The following is a 19,455-nucleotide window of genomic DNA, read 5'->3' as shown; positions in this document are numbered from 1 at the left end:
TGCCCCACGCCCCAATCCCATCACCACCCGATCTTCACAGAACAGAGTGAGGTCCTTTTAAAACTAAGTCAGACCATGTCACTCTTCTGAACAAGCCTCTTTGCGGAATGCCCAGCTTGCTCATCGTAAAAGACAAAGGCCCGACTAGGCTCCCCGGGGCTGCACAATCTGATCACCTCTCCACTTCTCAGAGCCTTTGTAGGTACGGTTCCCTCTGCCTGGAATGCTCTTCCCCCCAGGGCCCACCCTTTCCTTTCTTCAGGTCTCTGTTTCACAGTCACCTCCTCAGAGAAGCCCTCTAGCTTCACCTCCCAATGCTCTGTTTGTTTACTCGCTCACTGCCTGCCTTTCTCAGCCAAAAGTTACCCTCCATGAGAGGGAAGCTTGTCTGTCTCTTCAACGGCACGTTCCCAGTGCCCAACACATAGTAGGTTCTCCTGTACCCTTGTCGAATAAATAAATGGATACTCTCAGACACATAGTATGCCGTATGCACACAGAGGCCATAAAGTGCCTTTTGCCTAGCCATGTGCGTGCACACACGTGTGTGAACGCATACGCACACCAGGCACACGTGCACACCTGTGCATGTGTGCGCACCAGCCCACACCCGCATCCCCGCCCTCACTGTTTCTGGCCTCCCACTGTCCTTCTGTACCCACCCGTATCTCTGGTCCACTTCTTCCTCTCCATCCCTGGCTGCTGGCTCTCTCCCCACCAATCTGTCAGATTTAGCCCCATCTGGGGAAGCGGGGGCTGCCCGCACCCTCTCCGAGCTCAGACACTCCCTGCCTCTGACATGCCCTAGTAGGACTGGAAGGCCCAGAGAGGGGCAGCCCTGAGCCCTCGACCACAGTATGTCAGGGATGGAATGTGAGGTGTCGAGGGCTGAGGACCACTGCTCTCCACCCAGCCTGGCATGCAGGTGCCTGGGGTAACTCCCTGCAGAAGATGGCTGAGCCCCTTGCCCGTGACTCCGGCTTCTCCTGGGAGTCCCGGCCTCAGTGGGCCCTACCACGGGAGCCAGTATAGTCATCCAACCTCTCGCTCCAGTGTCCCGCTGCTGTGTGGTGGTGAGCTTCCGAGTGTGGCCTCTCCTGCGTTCTTCTCACACGCAGGGGTTCTGGTGTGTGGGCTCCTGATCTACCCATGCCATGGTGCGTTCCCGGTGCCCCTGCACTCTAGCGGCCATACCCAGCTACGTGCTGCTGACCTGCGTCTGCGGCTCAGCCGTCTCTGTGAACCTGTGTTCCCAAGTGGCTAGGTCTTGGGACCTAGATTGGTGTTGGGGTCTCCCGTGGGCAGGAAACGAAGTTGTCTGGATGCTGTTGCCCCTGTCGCTGTGCCCCTCCCCGTTGTGGCTGCTCTCCGCTAGAGCCTAGGCCTAGGTGGGTCACCTCTGTTCGTGGCTTTAGCCTATGGCTACGTAGGTGGTCATTTCTGTGCACAAGCTCCATACGGGCGAGGTGCTGTTTCCTGAGGGGCTTTGTAGGAGGCTCTGTCGGGTGTGAGGCCGTGTCTGGTTGTGTGCTTGGGCCTCGTTCTAGCTGTGTTCCACTCTGGTTCTTTCCAGATGTAGGTGTGCCCGTGTTCAGTTGTGCCTGCCCCTGTGTGGGACTGTGGCCAAGGGCTGTGCAAGGTCAGCGTGGAGCTGAACTCTGGGCAAGGCCGTGTACAGGGGAGCTGCTGAGCCTGGAAGTGGGGCTGGGCCTGTGGGAGTGACCGTGGCCAAGCATGTTGCTCTGGCTACCCGCAGTCCAAGTCATGTGGGGTCAGTGTCCATGTACATGGCTGGGGCCATGTGTGTGTCTTAGTCCGGGTGTGCAGCTGTGACCATGTCATCACTCTGCTTGAGCCCGTGTGGGCTCCTGGACTCATGCCTGTATCCCCTGCCTGGGGCAGCACTTCCTGTCTCTCCTGCCTCTCCCCAGAGGATCAGCCAGTCCCTGTAACAGGCTCCCACTCCGAACCTGGCAGCTCCCCTCGCCCAAGCCCCTGACTCCGCCCAGCACCCCCAGGGCCCGCCGCCCACCTGTAGGTGAGAGCTCAGCCACACTTCCAATGTAGGGGCCGTGCAGGAAGCGGGGCTCACTGTCGTTGATGTCCTGCACCTTGATGATGAACTCTGACTCTGGTTCCAGCAGGCGGTTGGTGGCACGATCCCGGGCCTGAGCCCGCAGCGTGTAGAAAGTTTTCTGCTCACGGTCCAGGCGCTCCATGGCGTGGATGTCTCCCGTCAGCTCATCGATCAGGAAGATGGTCCCAGCTCCCTCACCTGAGATGGTGTACTTGATGGCCCCGTCACCCTCGTCCGAGTCCGAGTGGATCTGGGGAGGCAGAGAGGAAGGTCAGTGGGTCCGGGGCGGGCCCTCAGAGTTTGCATTTCTAACAAGCTTCCAAACGGCTGTTTCTGACCCCGCTGGGAATTATGGGTCCAGCCGCACCTGCCCAGACTCTGAGCCTGGCCCAGGGCGCGGGCAGGGGGTGAAGGGAGCTAGGACGGAAGGGAATGCTCATCACCGGAGTCCCTGCTCTGTGCCTGGGGCCGTGCTAAGTGATTCACATACTCATCCATTCAGAGTTTTCGAAAAAAGTGTTTAAAATCTACAGAAGGCTCTAGTACCTGCCTGGCACCATGGGACACACAAAATTCACCAGCCAGGCCAGCAGGGGCACTGCCACAAGATCTTACGGCTGCAGGACCCTAGCTGGGCCAGGCAGGACCCTCTGGCTACTGGGTCACGGAGAGGTCGGGGGAGCTGAGGGAACTGGGGGAGGAGGGAGAGGAGGGAGACCATTTACTATGCGTGGGGGGAGGGGGCCTATGTCACTATGTTCACGACCGGTACAAGAACACTGGTATGTACTAGCTGAAAATCAGCCCTGCCTGAGACATTATAAGTATCCAATAAATGGGAGCTATCGTTACTGTTATATTATTTACTAAATGTTAGCTATATATAAGTGCAATTTAATCCAGGCACCGCCAGGCTCCAAGTCCCAGGCTGTTTTCACTGAACTGAGATCTCTTAGGCAAGGAAGCAGTAGCAAGAGGGTTCTCCCAAACAGATACACCTAGGTCCCGATTCTCCGATTCCCAAATTTCCGAGGCAACTCCAAGCAGAGGGAAAAGTGTCCCATGAAGCGGGTGACCTTGGGTGGGTCCCTGCTCCACTCTAAGCTTCCGCAGAGATGTAACGTGAGTGACAGAATCTCTAAAGCCCCCTTCAGGCCAGGATGCCACGTACCCCAGCCCACACAGCAGGACAACAGGTACCAATGAAGTCGTCACGGAGGGGGATGAAATCCCACCCCTTGCCACGCAGGAGGAGCCCGGGTATAAATTCTGCTGGTGGAACTCTGTGTCTGAAAGGTGGATTATAGAAGTGCCATTTGGAAGATTGAATGGCCCATAAACATTTTCATATTTCATTAGCCGATTAATGGGCATCTCTCTCTTTTTGGCGAGTCTGCTGATTCTCAGCAGAAATTGCGGGGAGTAAATGGAGGCGTCTGGTGGAACCTTCCCGGGTCCCCGTCCTGTTATAGATTGCCCCAATTAATGCCCGTTCTGGGCTCCACTGAGAAGCCTTCTTCCTGTCCAGTTACTGTTAATAGATTTCTCATAAGTGGCTGTATTGTAAAAACCTCATAACTCAGTTTAATGCCCCCAATAAAATTATCTCAGGACGTCAGCCCTGAATCATTGGCAGTGCTGGGGATGAGGAGACCTGTCTCTCCTGTTTGCTGTTTATGCTTTCGCTCCACCTTGGCCCAGGGGACGTGGGAATAGGAGAGGGTAAATTTGTTCCCTCTTCCAGCACCTCCATCCACTTTCCAATCAGACTCGGCGTGTGCTTACGGAGTCAGTAAACACCGCGGTGCGGTGGGATAGACACCACGTGGGGGGACGCTTAAGAGCGATAACCTTAGCCGTCTTCACCTCTGCCCTATGAAACATCATTCTTCCCATTTCTCAGGTGAGAAAACGGAAATGCAGAGAGGGGAAGTCACACAGCTGAGTTCAGGAAGCCAGTTTCCTGATCCCATGACTCGCTGATGTTATGACCATTTTTCCTCTCTGTTTTCCCCCGAGAAATCAGATCGAGCCCTCCCTAGCACAGGTGCGGTGAGGATTCAATGAGAGCATGTTTGTAATGACCTGAACCCGAGGTAGATCATTGTTGCCTTCCCTTTCTGCCCCCTGGGTCTCTATCATGTCCCGGCAGACCTTCCTTATGTGTGAACTCAGACCCTGGACAGGGATGGACACTCATGCGGGACGGGTGGGGAGGAGGGAGTGGAACCCGGCGGAGATGTCACTGATGTGCTTCTCCCGTGAAGGATGACATAGCGCTCATGCGGTGGCCCAATGGCCACTCTCTGGGGACTGCAGAGTCAGACAGAGCGGAACGGGTGGGGGCAGGGGGTAGGAGTTAAGAGTTCAGAGCTGTAGGTCTGGGCTGGGCTGCGGCTGCCTGCCCTGCGCACGTGGCTCCTGGCTCCAGAGAGAACATTTCTACCCCCAGAAGAACATTTCCCAAGACTCTCAGCTGTGAGGGGAGGCTGGAGGACAGCACTCTTGCTTATGGAGCGCCGACCACGGGCCAGGTGTGTGGCGGGCCTCTGCGGAAATCTAATTCAACATTGGAGCGCCGGCCTGTCCATGTATCGACCTTTCCCAGGTGAGGATACTGAGCTGGGCCCAAGTCTGTTTGACTCCAAAGTGCAGTCTGTCCTTCTGCAGCCTCTGCAGATCTGTCAGTCTGGCTGGGGGAGAGGGCTGGACACACCTTTTGCCTTGTACCGGCCACAGTCAGAGGCGGCCTCTTCTACCTGGGCCTCTACTTCATCATTTGGAAAAGGACTGCAAATCACATATGGAGACAGACGATGGGCTTGGGGATCGGGAACAGCTGGGTGCCAGCTCAGGCTCTGCCACTGGCCTGTGGTATGGCCCTGAGCCTCGGTCTTCTCATCTGTAAAGGACACACTATGGCTCCCACATGTTCAGATGATTCATAAGATAACGGGTGGAAGCTCCTGGCATGAAATAGGTGTTCGTGCAGTCCAGTTCCCTCTCCTTTTCCCACCCTGAGCTCAGGAGGGACCGAGGGTCACGCACTTCATCCCCCAATGTCTGACACAAGACCGTAGGCTGAAATCCTGACCCACTGGAGAGACAGCAGCATCATCTAGTACCTTCTTCCCTTTTAAACTGGGCTTGTTTCCTCCTTCAGGCAGTCCTCTTAGGTGCCCCAACCCATTTGGCTGAAGAGCCTTCATCCTGCCCACGCACACTCCCTTCTGCTCCACACTTCCCCATAACACCTCAGTGTTGCACATCTGTCTCCCCAGCTGTCCTGGGCCTCAGGGGTGTGGACTAACTTTGATTCACACCTTCTGAAACCCCCATGCTTGGCACACATAGGTGTCCTGAGTAGGCCTGCAGAGAAAATAAGGGGAAGTGAGAGAGTTGAGTGTGTGTGTGTGTGTGTGTGTGTGTGTGTGTGTGTAAGGGTACATGCATATGGGAGTGTGAGATGTAAGCTCCTTGAGGATCAAGTTCCTTCTACCCAGTACCCAGCACAAGGCATGACGCCAAACATATCAAAAATGAAGAATGAAATATGAAGAATGAAGAATGAAATATACAACAGTCACTAAAATGCCCCACCTGCCTTCTGGGATTTCTGGAGGATCCAGTCACTGTCAAATCCCAGGTACACATGAGCTAGACTACAGAGAAGACTCATTAGACACACTTCTAGACCGTTGACTGTGACCTCATGGATGTCTCATTAAGATCTTGTGAATCAGAGTTTATTTCCTCCCTACTGCACAGGTTGCAAGCTGAGGATCAGAGAGGGCCTAAGTCTCCTCTAAAGTCACACAGCCAGCAAGAGGCAACCCTGAAGCCTGAGTCCACAGTCTGGGTTCTTTCCACCGCCATTAAGGGTGGACAGCCCCAGAGGAGAGCCCGCTCCCCAGGCCCAAGGCCCAGATCATAAACAATGGGAAAAACACAAGAGTGATGGCTTTTCATCCTGGGGGGAGCTGAAAAATGGGATTTACGAGGCCATTAATTACTTCCTCCTAATTAAATCAAAATTAAATGCGAGCAGAAGTACGTTTTCCTTATTAAAGACAATTAAACGGACAGCGCAGCTACGCAAATAAAATGAGTCCAGGATTTAAACGGAAAGCAAATCAAATAAAAAGCCTCCCCCCGGAATGAGGGGTCTGCTCATGCCTGTGCTACTCGTAAACCAGGAGTTCATCAATTTTCTTTAAATATTAGCAACTTAATTAAATCTGCTCTCCTCCCCACTTTAATCCTGCTGTATATCTAAAATAGATCTCACCGCCCACAGGAGTTGGTCATAAGTGCTGACCCCATAATTCTATCTTTTTAGAAAAAAAATTAAAAGTCTTACAAAATCCACATCCAGCTGACAGAAGCCTCTGGGGAAATTACAGTTCGGAAAAGGGATTAGTCAAAGTACCCAGATTGTATGGAAATCTGGGAGGCTGCTTGGAGGGTGGGTACTGGGGGCAGGTGAGGGGAAGAAGTGGCAAAGGTGGTATATAGTCCACGGGGCAGGACTGGGGAGGGAGCCGTGGGTGTTGGGGCCTCAGTGACAATCATGGACCCCAGGGTTCCTGCGGGTGCCGACAAGAGCGTGGCGGTGAGTGATGGAGAAGGCGCGTGTAAAATAGGTTACCGTTGGGCGCCCGGGGTTCACTCTGCGGATGGTGTTGTTGCTAAGCTACCTTTGGAATTCGACAAGGACGGATGCTCCGAGTGGCTCCCTGGGGCGGGGGACCGGGAAGCAGCGAATTCACTGAAACCGTGGAGAAGGCCTTTCCCCCAAAGAGTGAGAGAGTGTGGTAAGAGTGTGTGTGTGTGTGTGTGTGTGTGTGTGTGTGTGTGTGTGTGTGCATACAATGGCCTGCACAAAGGTGGGGCTCAGCTTGGAGGGGACAGGTGGTTTTTAAAAGCGCAAACCCGTATTCCTCATATTCCAACTGCATACTGAGTGAGGGGTGGGCTAAGCGACCACCTCTCCCCGCCCCACCTGCCACCACTTGGGGTGGAGAATCCTGGGACATGGGTTGCCCAGAAGGCTTCCAGGGTTTGGGGAAGGGGTTTGGGAGTGTCTGTGTAGCTGGGAGGCTCAAGCTGGTGGAAATAACAGGCGAGACCTATAACTACAAAAGCTAACACCCAGCACAAGCCAGGTGCCAGGCGCTGGCTCTTCTTGGCTCTTGACTTATACCAGCTCGGTAAATCCTCACCACAGCCCTTTGAGGACAGGCTAGTAAAGGCCTTACTCAACAACAGATAAGGAACCTGAGGTTCAGAGAGGTTCAGTAATGTGCCCCAAATCAGAGAGATAATAAGGGGCAGAGCTGGGATCTGAGCCCCCAGCAGCTCTGGCTCCAGCTGGCCCCCTCGAACCACATACTATATACCACCTTTCCGAAGGCAGTATGCTCTGGGCACATGTTTGCAAAGAGATGGAAAATTCTCTTTCTTCCCTGCAGAGGTGCGCTCTGGGAAGAAAGGAGGGGGGCTCTGGGTGAAGATGATGGAAGAGGGGGGTAACATGGTCATGGTAGCCATGAGGATGTTAGGAGATGTTGCCCCAAGGAGAAGAAAGACACTCTGGCCTGGCACAATGCTTGGCTCATGGTCAAGGGCACTCACATTGCCCTGGGCCCCAAGCTGGTGTCCAGAAATCTGGTTTCTAGGGTTGGTTCTGTCACTGTGTTGCTGGGAGACTTTGGTCTGATGTTCTCTGCCTCTGGCCTCAGTTTGCTGGTATTATAATCAAAGGACTTCCTAAGGCCACTGACTCTGGTTCCTGGAGTTAGGGATGGGGTTCCCCTTAGGCTGTTGAGATGCCAATGGCCAGCCAGCTACAGGCAATGTGCTGAGTCAGCAGTGGATTCTGCTGGTTTCAGGACTATTGGGGGATGGGGAGGCCTGGGCGCCCCAACTGCTGGGCAGACGACAGAGTTCAGGTACCTGACAGTACCAAGCTGACATTTGGGCAGATGTCTTTCCCTGCCTCTCTGGGGATTTCCTGGACTCAAGTCCGCCTCTCAGGGCCGGACGTCTCAGAGAGGTTAAAAGAATCAGACTGGGACTGGCCTCTGACACACACACAGGTTCAAGCCTTGGCCAAGTTGCTTGTCCCCTTTAGGACTTTGCCCTTTCTCAGTCTTGGTTTCCTTGCTCCCAAAGGGAATGATGATTTCTACCTTGCCGTTTACGGATTAAATGCGTCCTATGAGAATAACGAGAAAACAACGAAGAACAGCTGACGTGACTGCGGTCTGAACACCATATATGCTGGCTTCTTCCTTAATCCTTTCAGCAACTCTAGGAAATGGGCTCTCTTAGCCCCCCATTACAGACGAAGAGACAGATTCAGGAGGTGACGTAACTCGTTCAAGGTAATACAGTCTGGGTTGGCAGAGGCAGGCCTTAAGTTCCGGCCCCCAGGACTGCATTCCTGGTCTTCTCACCATCAGCTGCGGCCTGGCCAGACTTGGTCCCTCCTTCTGCCAGCTCCACCATCTCACTGCCCTGGCTGAAAGTCAGGAGCCCTAGGCTCTGCCACTAGTTTGCCAGGTGACCTTGAGCAAGGACATGGATGGAGGGGAAGGTAGCCAAGGACCAGGGATTACTGTGTCTAGACCAGAGAAAATCTAGGTTTCCTGCAAAACAAACCAGGAGATTTACATCAAGCCCTTCCTCCCCTCCCTGATCCCCGATCCCCGATCCCTGAGCCTCTGACCTGAGAAGGTTGATCAAACTTCCAATTCTCAGACCCATTAAGCACACAGGAAACTCCAGAGTTGGTCCCCTGACCTGTCTCTGCTGACCAAAACTTCCTGGAAGGCTGACGGGCAGAAATCAGAGAGTTTCAGCACCCTCCACCTCAGTACCTCAACTGCTGACAAGTCTCTGACTCAGGCAGGCTCCCTCAGGCCTCCACGTCTTTGCACGGGCTATGTATGCCCTTTTCCTCATCAGCCCCAGGAGCTCCTATTCATACATCAAAACCCTGCTCACGTGTGTTCTCCTCTATGAAGCCAGCCAACAGATACCATTTACTGAATGTCTGCTCGGCGCTAGGTGCCCACCTGTGAATCATGTATCAAAGCTCTCTGCTACTCTGGGGAGCCCCCAGATGGCAGAAGCTGGATCTTACTTGCCTCTGCCTCTCTGGCATTGCACCCATGAGGGGCTGAGAATTGAATGGCTGAACAAAAATCTCTCCCAGCTTCACATACTCCTAAGGCACAGATGCTTAGCCTCACTAACCATCATTTACTCAGTTTGAGAGAGTAGCTTTCATTCATTCATTCACTCATTCATTCATTCATTTAATACGAACAGTTTATGGACAATATATGTGCTGAGTGCTGGATGTGACAGTGAGGAAAACAAACACTGTCTGATAGGAAATATATACATTAACTGCATAATCAAACACACACATGCATAATTAAGTGTTATGAAGGAACGCTATGGGGACGTTGGAAGGCATCGTGACAAGGATGGATGGCCATATCCAGGGGATCTAAGCCTGGTGTGGTCAGGCCAGCCTCTCTGGACATGTGGCATTTGAGTGGAGACCTGAGTGTCAGTATAGATTAATCAGCAGGAGCAGGAGTAGGACTGACCTGTTCAGGGGGAGGAAATAACCCAGACAAAGGGAAGGGGCATTCGCAGGAGCAGTGCACTGTGAAGACCGTCAGAAGAGCCCTGGGCCTGAAACTCAGAGGAGTGTGCCAGGAGGTAAGGCTACAGGGGACCTAGATCTTTGTAGGCAACCCAGTGAAATTTGGACTTGACCCCAAGTGCATGGGAAGCTACTGAAGAATTCTAAGCAGAGTGGGGACAGTATGTATGTGACATGATCAGATTTGCAAACTTGTTTCTACATTCTAGATGGATCCAGCTGTGACGGCCTGGGTTTACCTACTAGATCTCTCGGCTCTGCTCTGAGAGGCGCAGGGGAGGGGGATGGGAGGAGGGCTTGGGACCGGGAGGGATAAGCAGAACGCGCCACTCTGCTTTCTGCCCCAAGCCGGGAGCGGGCTAGGAGTAGGGACCCGGGACCGGGACTTGGGGGAACCGGGTCCCTAGCGTCCCAGGGGTCCTGGGCGCGGGGCAGCGGGTGCGGGGGGCCCACTTTACCTTGCCCACGTACAGGGGCTCGGTGCCCGTGTACTCCTCCACCACGAAGAACTGGTTCCACACCCAGCCGCGCTTCACGCGCCCGGCGCTCGGCGCGCCGTCCTGCCGAGCCCCGGGTGCCGCCGGCGCGGGTGTGCCCGCCGCCCACAGGCGTCCCGGCAGCGGTGGCGGTGGCGGCAGCAGCAGCAGCAGCAGCAGCGCGGGCGACAGCGCGGCTCCCACCCGGAGCCCCCGACCGTCGGGCCGCGGCCTCATGCTTGGCCTGCACCGGGCCGGGGCCCAGGAGCCTGGACGGGAGGCACCAGGGCGTCGCCGCTCGGTGGCACGACGGAGCGGCACCACGTCACATGGTGGCTTCAGTACGGCCGCCGGGGCGCCGCCCCCGACGGGGCACCCGGACAGGCCCGCCGCCCTGCGCGCAGCCCAGCGGCGGGGGCGCCCGGCTGCAGGGGGAGGGGGCGCGGCGGCACCCGGGGCATGGACTGCCCCCGGGGTCCCCGCCCGCGCCCCCCTCGCTGCCGCCTTGGCCGGATCACCAGGCGGCGCCTCCGCGGCTCTCGAGGCGGGTGTGCGCCATGGTCCCCGCGCAGAGGGGTGCCGGTAGGGGCCCGGCAGATCCCTGGAGGGCTAGGGGCGGTCCCGACCTGGCCCGGAGCCTGCGAGAGAAACAAGAGAACATCAGAGGAGGCGCCTTGTGGGGGCAGGGCAGGTTGAGTGGACCTCTCGACGTTTAGGCGTCAGTTAAACACCCGTTGTGATGCTTAGGGGTCCCCCACCTTCTTGGTCCTCCGGTCTAGTAGTTCTGCCCCTCCCCTACCTACCTCCCAACTCCAGCCCTGGATGCTTCCTTTCAACTCCCATCACACACCTGTCCTCCCCCAGCCTGCCCCGACTTTCTTAAGACCCCTGCTCAGCTTCTCCGGAGTCCTCCACCAGCCCTCAAGCCCACGGGAGCAGGGACCTTCCTAGCTGCCTCCCCTTTCCCTGGCTGGCAATCTGTCCACCCCAGCCCACCCCCTGGAAATCCCCCACCCTAGACAGGGAGCAGGCCTTTCTAGAAGGGATCTTCTAGGGCCCCCAGGACCCAGGCTTCCTGGGTGCCCAGAGTCCCGGACCCAGCCTGCCACCCACATTCACACCTCCTCAAAGCAGGTGAGAGGTCATTCCACCCAACACAGAAGCCCAGGAAGGGCCCTCTGTTCTCTTGCTAATGGCTGCGTGGGTCCCTTCAACGGTGGGGGACCTGAATCCCAGGGGGCCTTGCATGGAGGTTCCCTGAGTGACTTTGGGCGGGGCTGCAACCCCTCTGAGCTTGCCACAGTGTCTCCACATTCCCCCAGAAAACCTTCCTTTTGCAGCATCTGAGAGACACTGCTCCCCCTTCCTGGACCAGCACTGCCCTCCCCAGATCAATCCATCTCTCCTTCCCTCACCTCCATCAGATCCTGCTTTCAGCACGAAAGGATCTGAGGGACTAACTCCTACTCAAGCCATAATGATGAATAATGGCTTAATGTGGGTGTTTACAGGGGACAGCAATGCTGCTTTAATGGAGGGATTTCAGGCACTGACAAGAGTGCGTGGAGGTGAGAGGCTCAATCCCCACTCTTCTCCCCAAACCCAGTTCAGCTCAGTTCAACAACTCAATTCCACTGAGCTCGGCCACATTTGGGCTGGAGGCTAGGACAGAGATAAATAAGCTTCCAGTTTAGCGGGGTGGGCGACGTAAGTGCAGGGTGGCGTGTGAGCAGAGCTCTAAGAAGGACTCGGGGAAGAGAGTGGGCACCGGTGTCTGGAAGGAGATGGTGGGTGGAAAGGAATCTGGGTTGCTTCTTGGAGGAGGGGGCTTCTGAGTGGTTGGGAAGAAAGGGATGGGCATCAGGGCCAAGGAGTGTGCAGGCTGACTCAGGGGCATTTGGCTGGTTGGGGGAGTTCGGTTGCAAACATGGGGTGTGTGGCTAGGCAGGGGATGGACCAGGTCCTCTGGCAGAACAAAGAGGCGGCCAGAATCTTTGGGGCAGAAGAAATGTGATCCAGCAGCACAGCGGGCGGCTGTCCTGCCTTTAACTAAGTTGTGTCAGTCATAGCAACTGTGAGACTGGTTTTTTATACCCATTCTGCAGATGTCTGATTCCCCAGTGTTCCTTCCCCACATGGGCAAAGGAACTTCCTTAGAGAGGGGTTCAGAGTAGGGAGTCATCTGTGGGAAAGGGGGATGGTGATGAGGTTAAAGCAGCATCTCAGGGCAGTGAGAAGGAGAAAACCTCACAGCCCCTAGGGAAGAGAGGAGGGAGGAGTCCCGAACATGGCACCATGGTGTTCTCTTTCCCTGCAGGCGGCACCCTGAACGAATGGAGGCCAGGAGGGCCCATGAGACTGGTGTGAGCGTCCCCAGTGCCCCGTCTCACCCCTTCCGCACCCACTCTGTGGGGCCTAGGCATAAAGGCAGAGCCAAGGGATGAGGTGCCCCCCTCCCCTGGTGGCCCTGCTCTGCGATCCTGGAGATGTGCCGCCTCTGGGGATCCGGCTTTGATTCCCCACGTTACAGCCTGGGCCGGTTGTAATGAGGCTGGAGTTATGGGTGAGGAGGAGGCATCGCTCCGCAGCCTTCATTTCCTGGAGCTTATGACTTCCCTGCGGGCTCGGCAGGAACTGTTCCCCTGACTCCATCAGGCAGTTCCAGGACCCATCACAGCCCTACAGGGATGCAGAGGGGAGGGGCTGGCAGGAGGGTGGGCATGGGGGGAGGCTGGGACCACGTCTGGGGAGAGCTAGGGGGGTGCAGGAGGTGGGAACAAGGGGCCATCCCCAGTGTTTGCAGGCACCCTGTTACTGCTCTTTCTCTCTCTCTCCCTCCTTCCTTTTCTTTCTTTACACCCCCTTTTCAAAGATTCTGTCATTCATTCATTCATCACACATTAGCATCTACTACAAGTGGGGAGACAGAAATGCATGCGTTCATTCGTTCCTTCAACATACTTTCAAGACAGCAAGATACAATCAGTTCCTCAGTTATGTATCAGGACAAAGATGCATTTCTCCTGGTTAGTCATTTACTCCTTCAACAAATATTTACCACATCTCCCTGATGCCAGTGCCTGCATTGGGCACTGGGAACAAAGCAAGAAACAAAAAATCCTGGTCCTCACGGGGTTGAGCTTCTAGTTATAAAGGAAAGAAATCTACCATATAATTTCTGGGGGCGATAAGTGATGAGAAGGAATATAAAACAGGAAAGGGGGAGGAAGAGAATGATGGAAAGACTGGAGTGGGTGTCTTATTATAGATGTGCTATCAGGGAGGGCCTGTCGGAGGAGGTGACATTTGGCTGATTTGGAAAGATGAGAAGGAGCTTGGCACAAAATGGTTCCTCGCAGAGAGAATAGCACATGCAAAGGTCCAGAGGCTGGAATAAGCTGCAGAAGAACAAGAAGGCCACTGTGGCTTGTGCAGAACAAGAGCGTGGCTGAAGATGAGTCAGGACTGAGGGACGCAGGCCAGATCAGGCCGAACTGGGAGAGGGAAAGCAGTTTGCATTATATTCTGTGTGTGCAGAGAAGTGCTTGGAAAAATTTAAGGAGGAAAAACCCATAGGAGACTGAAATGGTCTCTGGCCATCAGGGGATTTCATGATGGATGTCCTTCAACACAGGAGAGCCAAGCACAGCACAGTGGGGCACAGCGGATGGACTGCATTGTAGAGAAGGTGGCTCTTGAAGTCATAGTGAAATAAGGATTTGGACATGCGGGATTTGGGGTGTGGGGAAGAGAAGGAGCTCTCTGTGGAAGGACTGCCTGGGGCAAAGGCCAGCGGTCGAATCCCACTTTTGAGAGGGGCAAAGTGAAATCCAGAATGTTGTCCAAAGTTGTAGAGGATGCTTGGTGGCCGAGTGTGCTGTGGAACCCAGGCTCGGATTCCACTGGGTGTAGGGCACCTTTGAAGGAACAAGAAAAGTCGCCCCTCTCCGTGGTGCAGCCCAGGGCCAGGGGCCACGCTTGGCAGGATCCGGGTGGCCGCATCCCACTTGGCTGGTCCCACAGGATGGGTTGAGGGGCAGAGCCTCCTAGCCCTGGCTCTCCCTCCTCCCCAGTCCGTCCCACCGCCCACAGGGCCTCTCTCAGACCTGTTGGCCAGGCTTGCTGGTCACCTGCCAATTCACAGCTCTGCCTGGCCCTGCCAGGCCTTCTGCAGACAGTTCAGCCTCCTCTCTCCCTCCCTTTCTCCTTTTCCTGCTCCAGCTGCGTTTTCTGAGTGGTGTAACTGCAGGACCCTACCCTGGCCTTCAGTCCTTCAGGGGAGGCTGCTGGGGAAGACTTGGGCCTGCCGTGGGATCTGCCAGGCCTTCCCAGGAGATCGTGAGCATGTTGGTGGCTTTCTCTGGGCCACAGGTCTCAACCTACTGCACAGTTGTTTCATCCTATGGGATTAAATGTCGAGCATAATAAATGTTGGTTTTGCCCTCTCCGCTCTCCAGCCTCAGCTCCTCTGATCTGTGTGCTCTCACCACCTCGTAGGCCTGCGTGATTCCTATGTGCATGCGGGCCTGTGTCTGCAGTCATGGAAGTCATTCATTCCGTAGGCATTTCTGAGTTTCCACTCTGTGCCGTTCTAGGCACAATGAAAAGAAATGGGTAGAGTCTTGCCCTTGCAAGTATAATGGGGGACAGACAATAAACATATAAATAAATAACATGACAGTTTGTGGTAAATGCTGTAAAGAAAAACAAAGCAGGGTAAGGGGCATGGGAAGTGCTAGAGTGGCGGGGGATTTGTTCTCTCTCTCTCTCAATCACCTGTTATAAATGATAGTTTATAGAAGGTGGTCAGGGAAGGCCTCATGGCTAAGGTGACATTTGAACAGGGATCCAAAGTTAGGGAAGGAGGGAGCTCTGCACATCGCTGGGAGAAGAAAATTCCAGACTGGGGGAACAGCAAGTGCAAAGGTCCTGAGGTCAGTGCATGTTTGGTGTGCAGGAGGAACAGCAAAGAGCCCCTTGTTGCTGAAGTGGAGTGATGGGGTGTGAGTAGCAGGAGATGGGGTCAGAGAAAATATGGAGGGGGGCATCAGGGTTTGCTGGGTCTCCTTTGGGTTTTTACTGTGAGATGGGTCCCCTACCCTGGAAGGGTTTGAACAGAACAATGGCATCATCTAATTTCTATTTTAAAAGATCACTGTGGCTAGCTATTGTGTTCAAAATAGGGGGAAGCTGGGGGCCCATTTCAATAATGCAGACAAGAAGTGAGGGTGTCTTGGACCAAGGGGGAGCCGTGGAGGTGCCAAGAAGTGAAGCTGTGCCGTGGGCTACGTTGTGGGTCCGAGAGGGGATGCCAGGGAAAGAGGAACCAAGCATGGTCATCAGGCCGCCTCAGTAAGGGGAATGGTGAGGTTTCCTCTCCCCAAGCTGAAGGCAGCTGTGGGCAGAGCAGACATGGAATGTGTTCCATTCAAATGCCTCTTAGATATCCAGTAGCCACGTGGAGCAGGCCAGGGCACCTAGAGTCAGGAGCCCAGGATGGGGTGCCTGGCTGCAGGGGCGCATCTGGGAACTTGGATGATATTTAGAGATGAGCTCGGACAAGCCCACAAAGTCTTGAGTGCAAGTGGAGAAGAGACCCAGCACCTTCACTACAGAGTTCGGGGAGGTGAGGACGGCCGCGTGAAGGAGGCTGAAGAGGAGGAAAGAGAAAGGCAAGGGAGGGGTGGCCGGAGAGAGGAGTTCTCCTGGAAGCCCATGGAAGACCGTGCTCAAGGAGGAGGGGCCATCTACTGTGCCCACTGCTCTGTCGGGTGAGTGACCATCTGCCCAGCTTTGCCTATGACAGTCCAGCTTTACATCTGTGGTCCCGGCATCACGGCCAATAGTGTCCCACCCCCTCTTCTCCCAGTTTAGATGATGAATTGTATGGTCATCCTCCTGCCAGGTCAAGTCAGATGTGGACTTCGAATTGACCGTTGGTTCCAGCAACATGGAGGTCATGGGCGGCCTTGATCAAAGCTAGTTTGGAGGCATGGAGGTGTGCAGGCTTGAATGGAGTGGGTTCAAGAGAGACTGGGAGGCAGGGAGTCAGAGACACAGGTCGGGGTGGGTGACGGTGCCTTTGGGGATTTTTTGAAGATTCCTTTTCCCTGCTCCCCCAGCCCCCACCCCTAGCTGAGCAGTCTAGGGTTTTGTGATATTTAAAAGAGAGGGATGGGAAGTATAGATTAGCCAACTGCTAACAGCCAATTCATTTCCCAGTCCTTTCTTGTTTCAATTCTGTTTCAATATTCACTCCCAAGCTTCGCCATGTGCTCTGCTCCGCCTCTGTGAACACTGCTTAGTCTAAACCAAGGAGAATCATTCCTCTCTCCCCACCAGTGATTGGTTTAGAAAGTATCACATGACACAATTCAGGCCAGTGAGATCTAAAGGGATAACTGTTGGAGAGCGTCTGGGAATTGTTTTTTGTTCTCTAAAAAGAGATGCCTTTTGGCCCTGGGTGGCTCAGTAGGTTAAACATCTGACTTCCTGGGGTCCTGGGATCAAGCCCCGCATCAGGGTCCCTGCTCCACAGGGAGCCTGCTTCTCCCTCTGCTGCTCCCCCTGCTTGTGCTCTCTTTCTTTCTCTCTCAAATAAGTAAAGTCTTTTTAAAAAATCATAAAAAGACATGGTTTGAGGAGAAACTTTTCATTTTCTGCATGTCTGAGGAGGTGATGGCTGGAGCTATAGCAGCCATTTTGGAACAACGAGGGAAGCCACTACCGCTGAGAGACCACAGGGACTTACTAAGAAGGATGGTACAAATCTGTGGCTTGGATAATGTTGTTGAACCACTGGCTTTACCCATTTGGGGCCTTGAAGATCCAGTTCCAGCTCCTACTTTCTCCAGATTCATTCACTCTCCTCTGAACTCCCTCAGACCCATCTGGCTGAGTCTTCTCTGGGGTTTGGTGTCACTTGTGATGGCAGGCTCTGGAGGACAGAAGCCATGACTCTCCTTTCTTCCATCCCTCCCTGCTCCTTCCCACACACGCCTGGCAGGGCCAAGCATAGAGCTGGACCCTGGAAGGAACTCTGGAGGGTCTTGCCTCAGAGAGATACTGGGAACTGCCTGGGCAACATTCTACCACTCATCAGTTACCCTCTCTGAGAGGACCTGCCAGCCTTGCTGATTTGCTGTGGCCTCATCTATGCTCTGGGCATCACTGTCACTGTCCACACTGTGTCCTTCCAGAGTCTAGGCTGGGTGGCCTGCGTGTCCTTTCTTGATTTCTCAAAACCCTGGTATCATTGCTGCCAAGGCTGTATGACTGCCAGCTAGAGGCTCTGGGCCCTCCTTTGTCATCTGGCCGTCTCCCTGGGGACAGAGGAAGGGCTTCTTATCCTACCCATCGGCATTCATTTCCTAGCCTCTCTGTCTGCCAAGACTAAGAAGGGCTGGGCACAGTGACCCGCAGGCAACATAAAGCAGGGGACACTTCATGGTGCAGCCTGGACCTCCTCCCTAAAGTTCCTGACCATCTTCCCAGCCCCTCTCTCTGGGGCAGGATTTAACATTCAGGGGAACTACGATGATGAGGTCCAAAGTCAGACCAGGCTTTGAGTCCCAGTTCGGTTACTGCATGTTTGACGTTGGTCATGTGCTCCATTTCTCTGAGTCTCTGTTTTCTCATCTGAAAAGTGGGGCTAACGGGGCTTCTCTCCTAGGGTCCATGGGAGGATTCGCGGGGATGAGGCACGTGGTGGGATCTATGGCGTCTGGCAATAATATTAGCTGACCGGAGAATACTGACCATCGTTCTCATTTCTGGTCACCTGACAGCTGCTTACTGGACCCCCACTTTGTACCAGGTGTCCTGACCAGGTAAAAGACTTCGCAGATATTTGTCTGCTCATTCCTTTATTCACTCATGCGGTTATTTAACAACTGCCCTGGCGCCCACAAGCACACCTCGTTCCAAGAAGAGTGAAGGCTTGTCCGGGCCAGGGCGGTCCCCCCACCCCCCCGCCCCCGCCTCCAGCTCCAGTGGTGAGGCGGGGCTGCCAGCAGCAGCTGGACCTGGCAACCTGGCTCCTGTCTGCCCTGTCTGAGTCCCCAGGGGCACTGTGCCCGTTGGATCCTGAGCCTAGAGCTCTGCACTTGGCTGCTTTCTTCTCCCTGGGGGAAAATTATCTCTCCAGCTCAGTGCTCTCCCTTCAGGCCAGAAGGGATCCTAGTGCAACGCGGGAGCTGTTGAGGCATTGTCCAAGGGCTGCCTCGTCTCTGCTCACCTCTCTTGTCCCGCTCCCACCCCTCCCAGGTGGAGGGCACCATGAAGCCCTAAACTAGAGTGCAGACTAGTGATTGCCTGGTGTGCCCTGGCATGCGTGAACACACGTGTGCCTCTGTGTCAGTAATGATGCGTGCTCTGCAGCCCTGCACACTGGAAACGCTCCCTAAGTGTGGGGTGAGGCACCGGGTGGGAGTCTGCTCTGTGTGGGCTGAGCCCATGGGCTATTTCTGGGGCCGTGGGTGTGATGCCATGTCCTCTAAGCTCAGCAGTGTACTGCTGGGCTGGGGTGGGCTTGTATCTCTGAGTGTGTTGGTGTGTGGGGTAGGAACCTCCCAAAGCTTCTGGGCTTGATAGCTGGACCATCACCTAGGGGGGCAAACGTGGGAGATCAGGGGAGAGGGGATGAGCACAGTTGGGGCTATACCCACGCCATTCCCATGGTCACCCCACCTGCTGCTCCAAGGGCCCTCCCAGTCTTGTCCCCCAGTCTCTGCTGAGCACAGGTATGTTTTTGTGAAGACCAGCTCGGTCTGGAAGGTTCTCCAGTTCAAAATCTTCCCTGACTGCCTTTCACCTTCGCGATAAAGTTAGTTACCACTCATCAGTTACCCTCCAGAGTCAAAAAGGGCTCTTCGTGCTCAAAACGCACCCACATAACCCTTCGAGGCAGGTAATCTTCTTTGCCCTCATTTACCAGATGAGCAAACTGAGGCAGAAAGAGCTGGGGTTTGAGCCCTGGGCTGTCAGCTCCAAGGCCTGTACTGTTAGCCACTCCACCCACGGCTGCCCAAGGCCCTGTGAGATCTGGACCTGCCCATGCTATGTGATTGCCACCACGTCTTCTCCTGTGCCCATCTGCTGGGCAGGGACTCCACCCACTGTTCCCTATTTGCGTGCCTCAGGGCCTTTGCCCCTGCCAGGAATCTCGTCTCCTTTGTGGCCTCATGCCCAACTCTGGCCCACCCTCCCACGCCCAGGCCACT

The 19,455-nt window shown here is 54.9% G+C and overlaps 1 protein-coding gene across 4 annotated transcripts in view; it reads right to left on the bottom strand.

Moving 5' to 3' along the window:
- The window catches only part of CDH22 (cadherin 22), a 120,474-nt gene that overhangs the window by 58,107 nt on the left and 42,912 nt on the right, over positions 1-19,455 (bottom strand). For all 4 annotated transcript variants that reach the window (XM_059133590.1, XM_059133588.1, XM_059133586.1 and 1 more), the window contains 2 exons: positions 10,217-10,872; positions 2,033-2,327 (listed from right to left, as the gene is read on the bottom strand). In XM_059133590.1, the coding sequence (XP_058989573.1) occupies positions 2,033-2,327; positions 10,217-10,471 (550 nt within the window). In that variant the 5' untranslated portion in view covers positions 10,472-10,872. The remainder of the gene's footprint in view (positions 1-2,032; positions 2,328-10,216; positions 10,873-19,455) is intronic.

This window comes from Mustela lutreola, chromosome 9, assembly GCF_030435805.1.
Source record: "Mustela lutreola isolate mMusLut2 chromosome 9, mMusLut2.pri, whole genome shotgun sequence".
In the NCBI taxonomy this organism is placed as follows: Eukaryota; Metazoa; Chordata; class Mammalia; order Carnivora; family Mustelidae; genus Mustela; species Mustela lutreola.
Note: the sequence above shows the minus strand (reverse complement) of the source record. Positions and strands in the feature narration are given on the sequence as shown.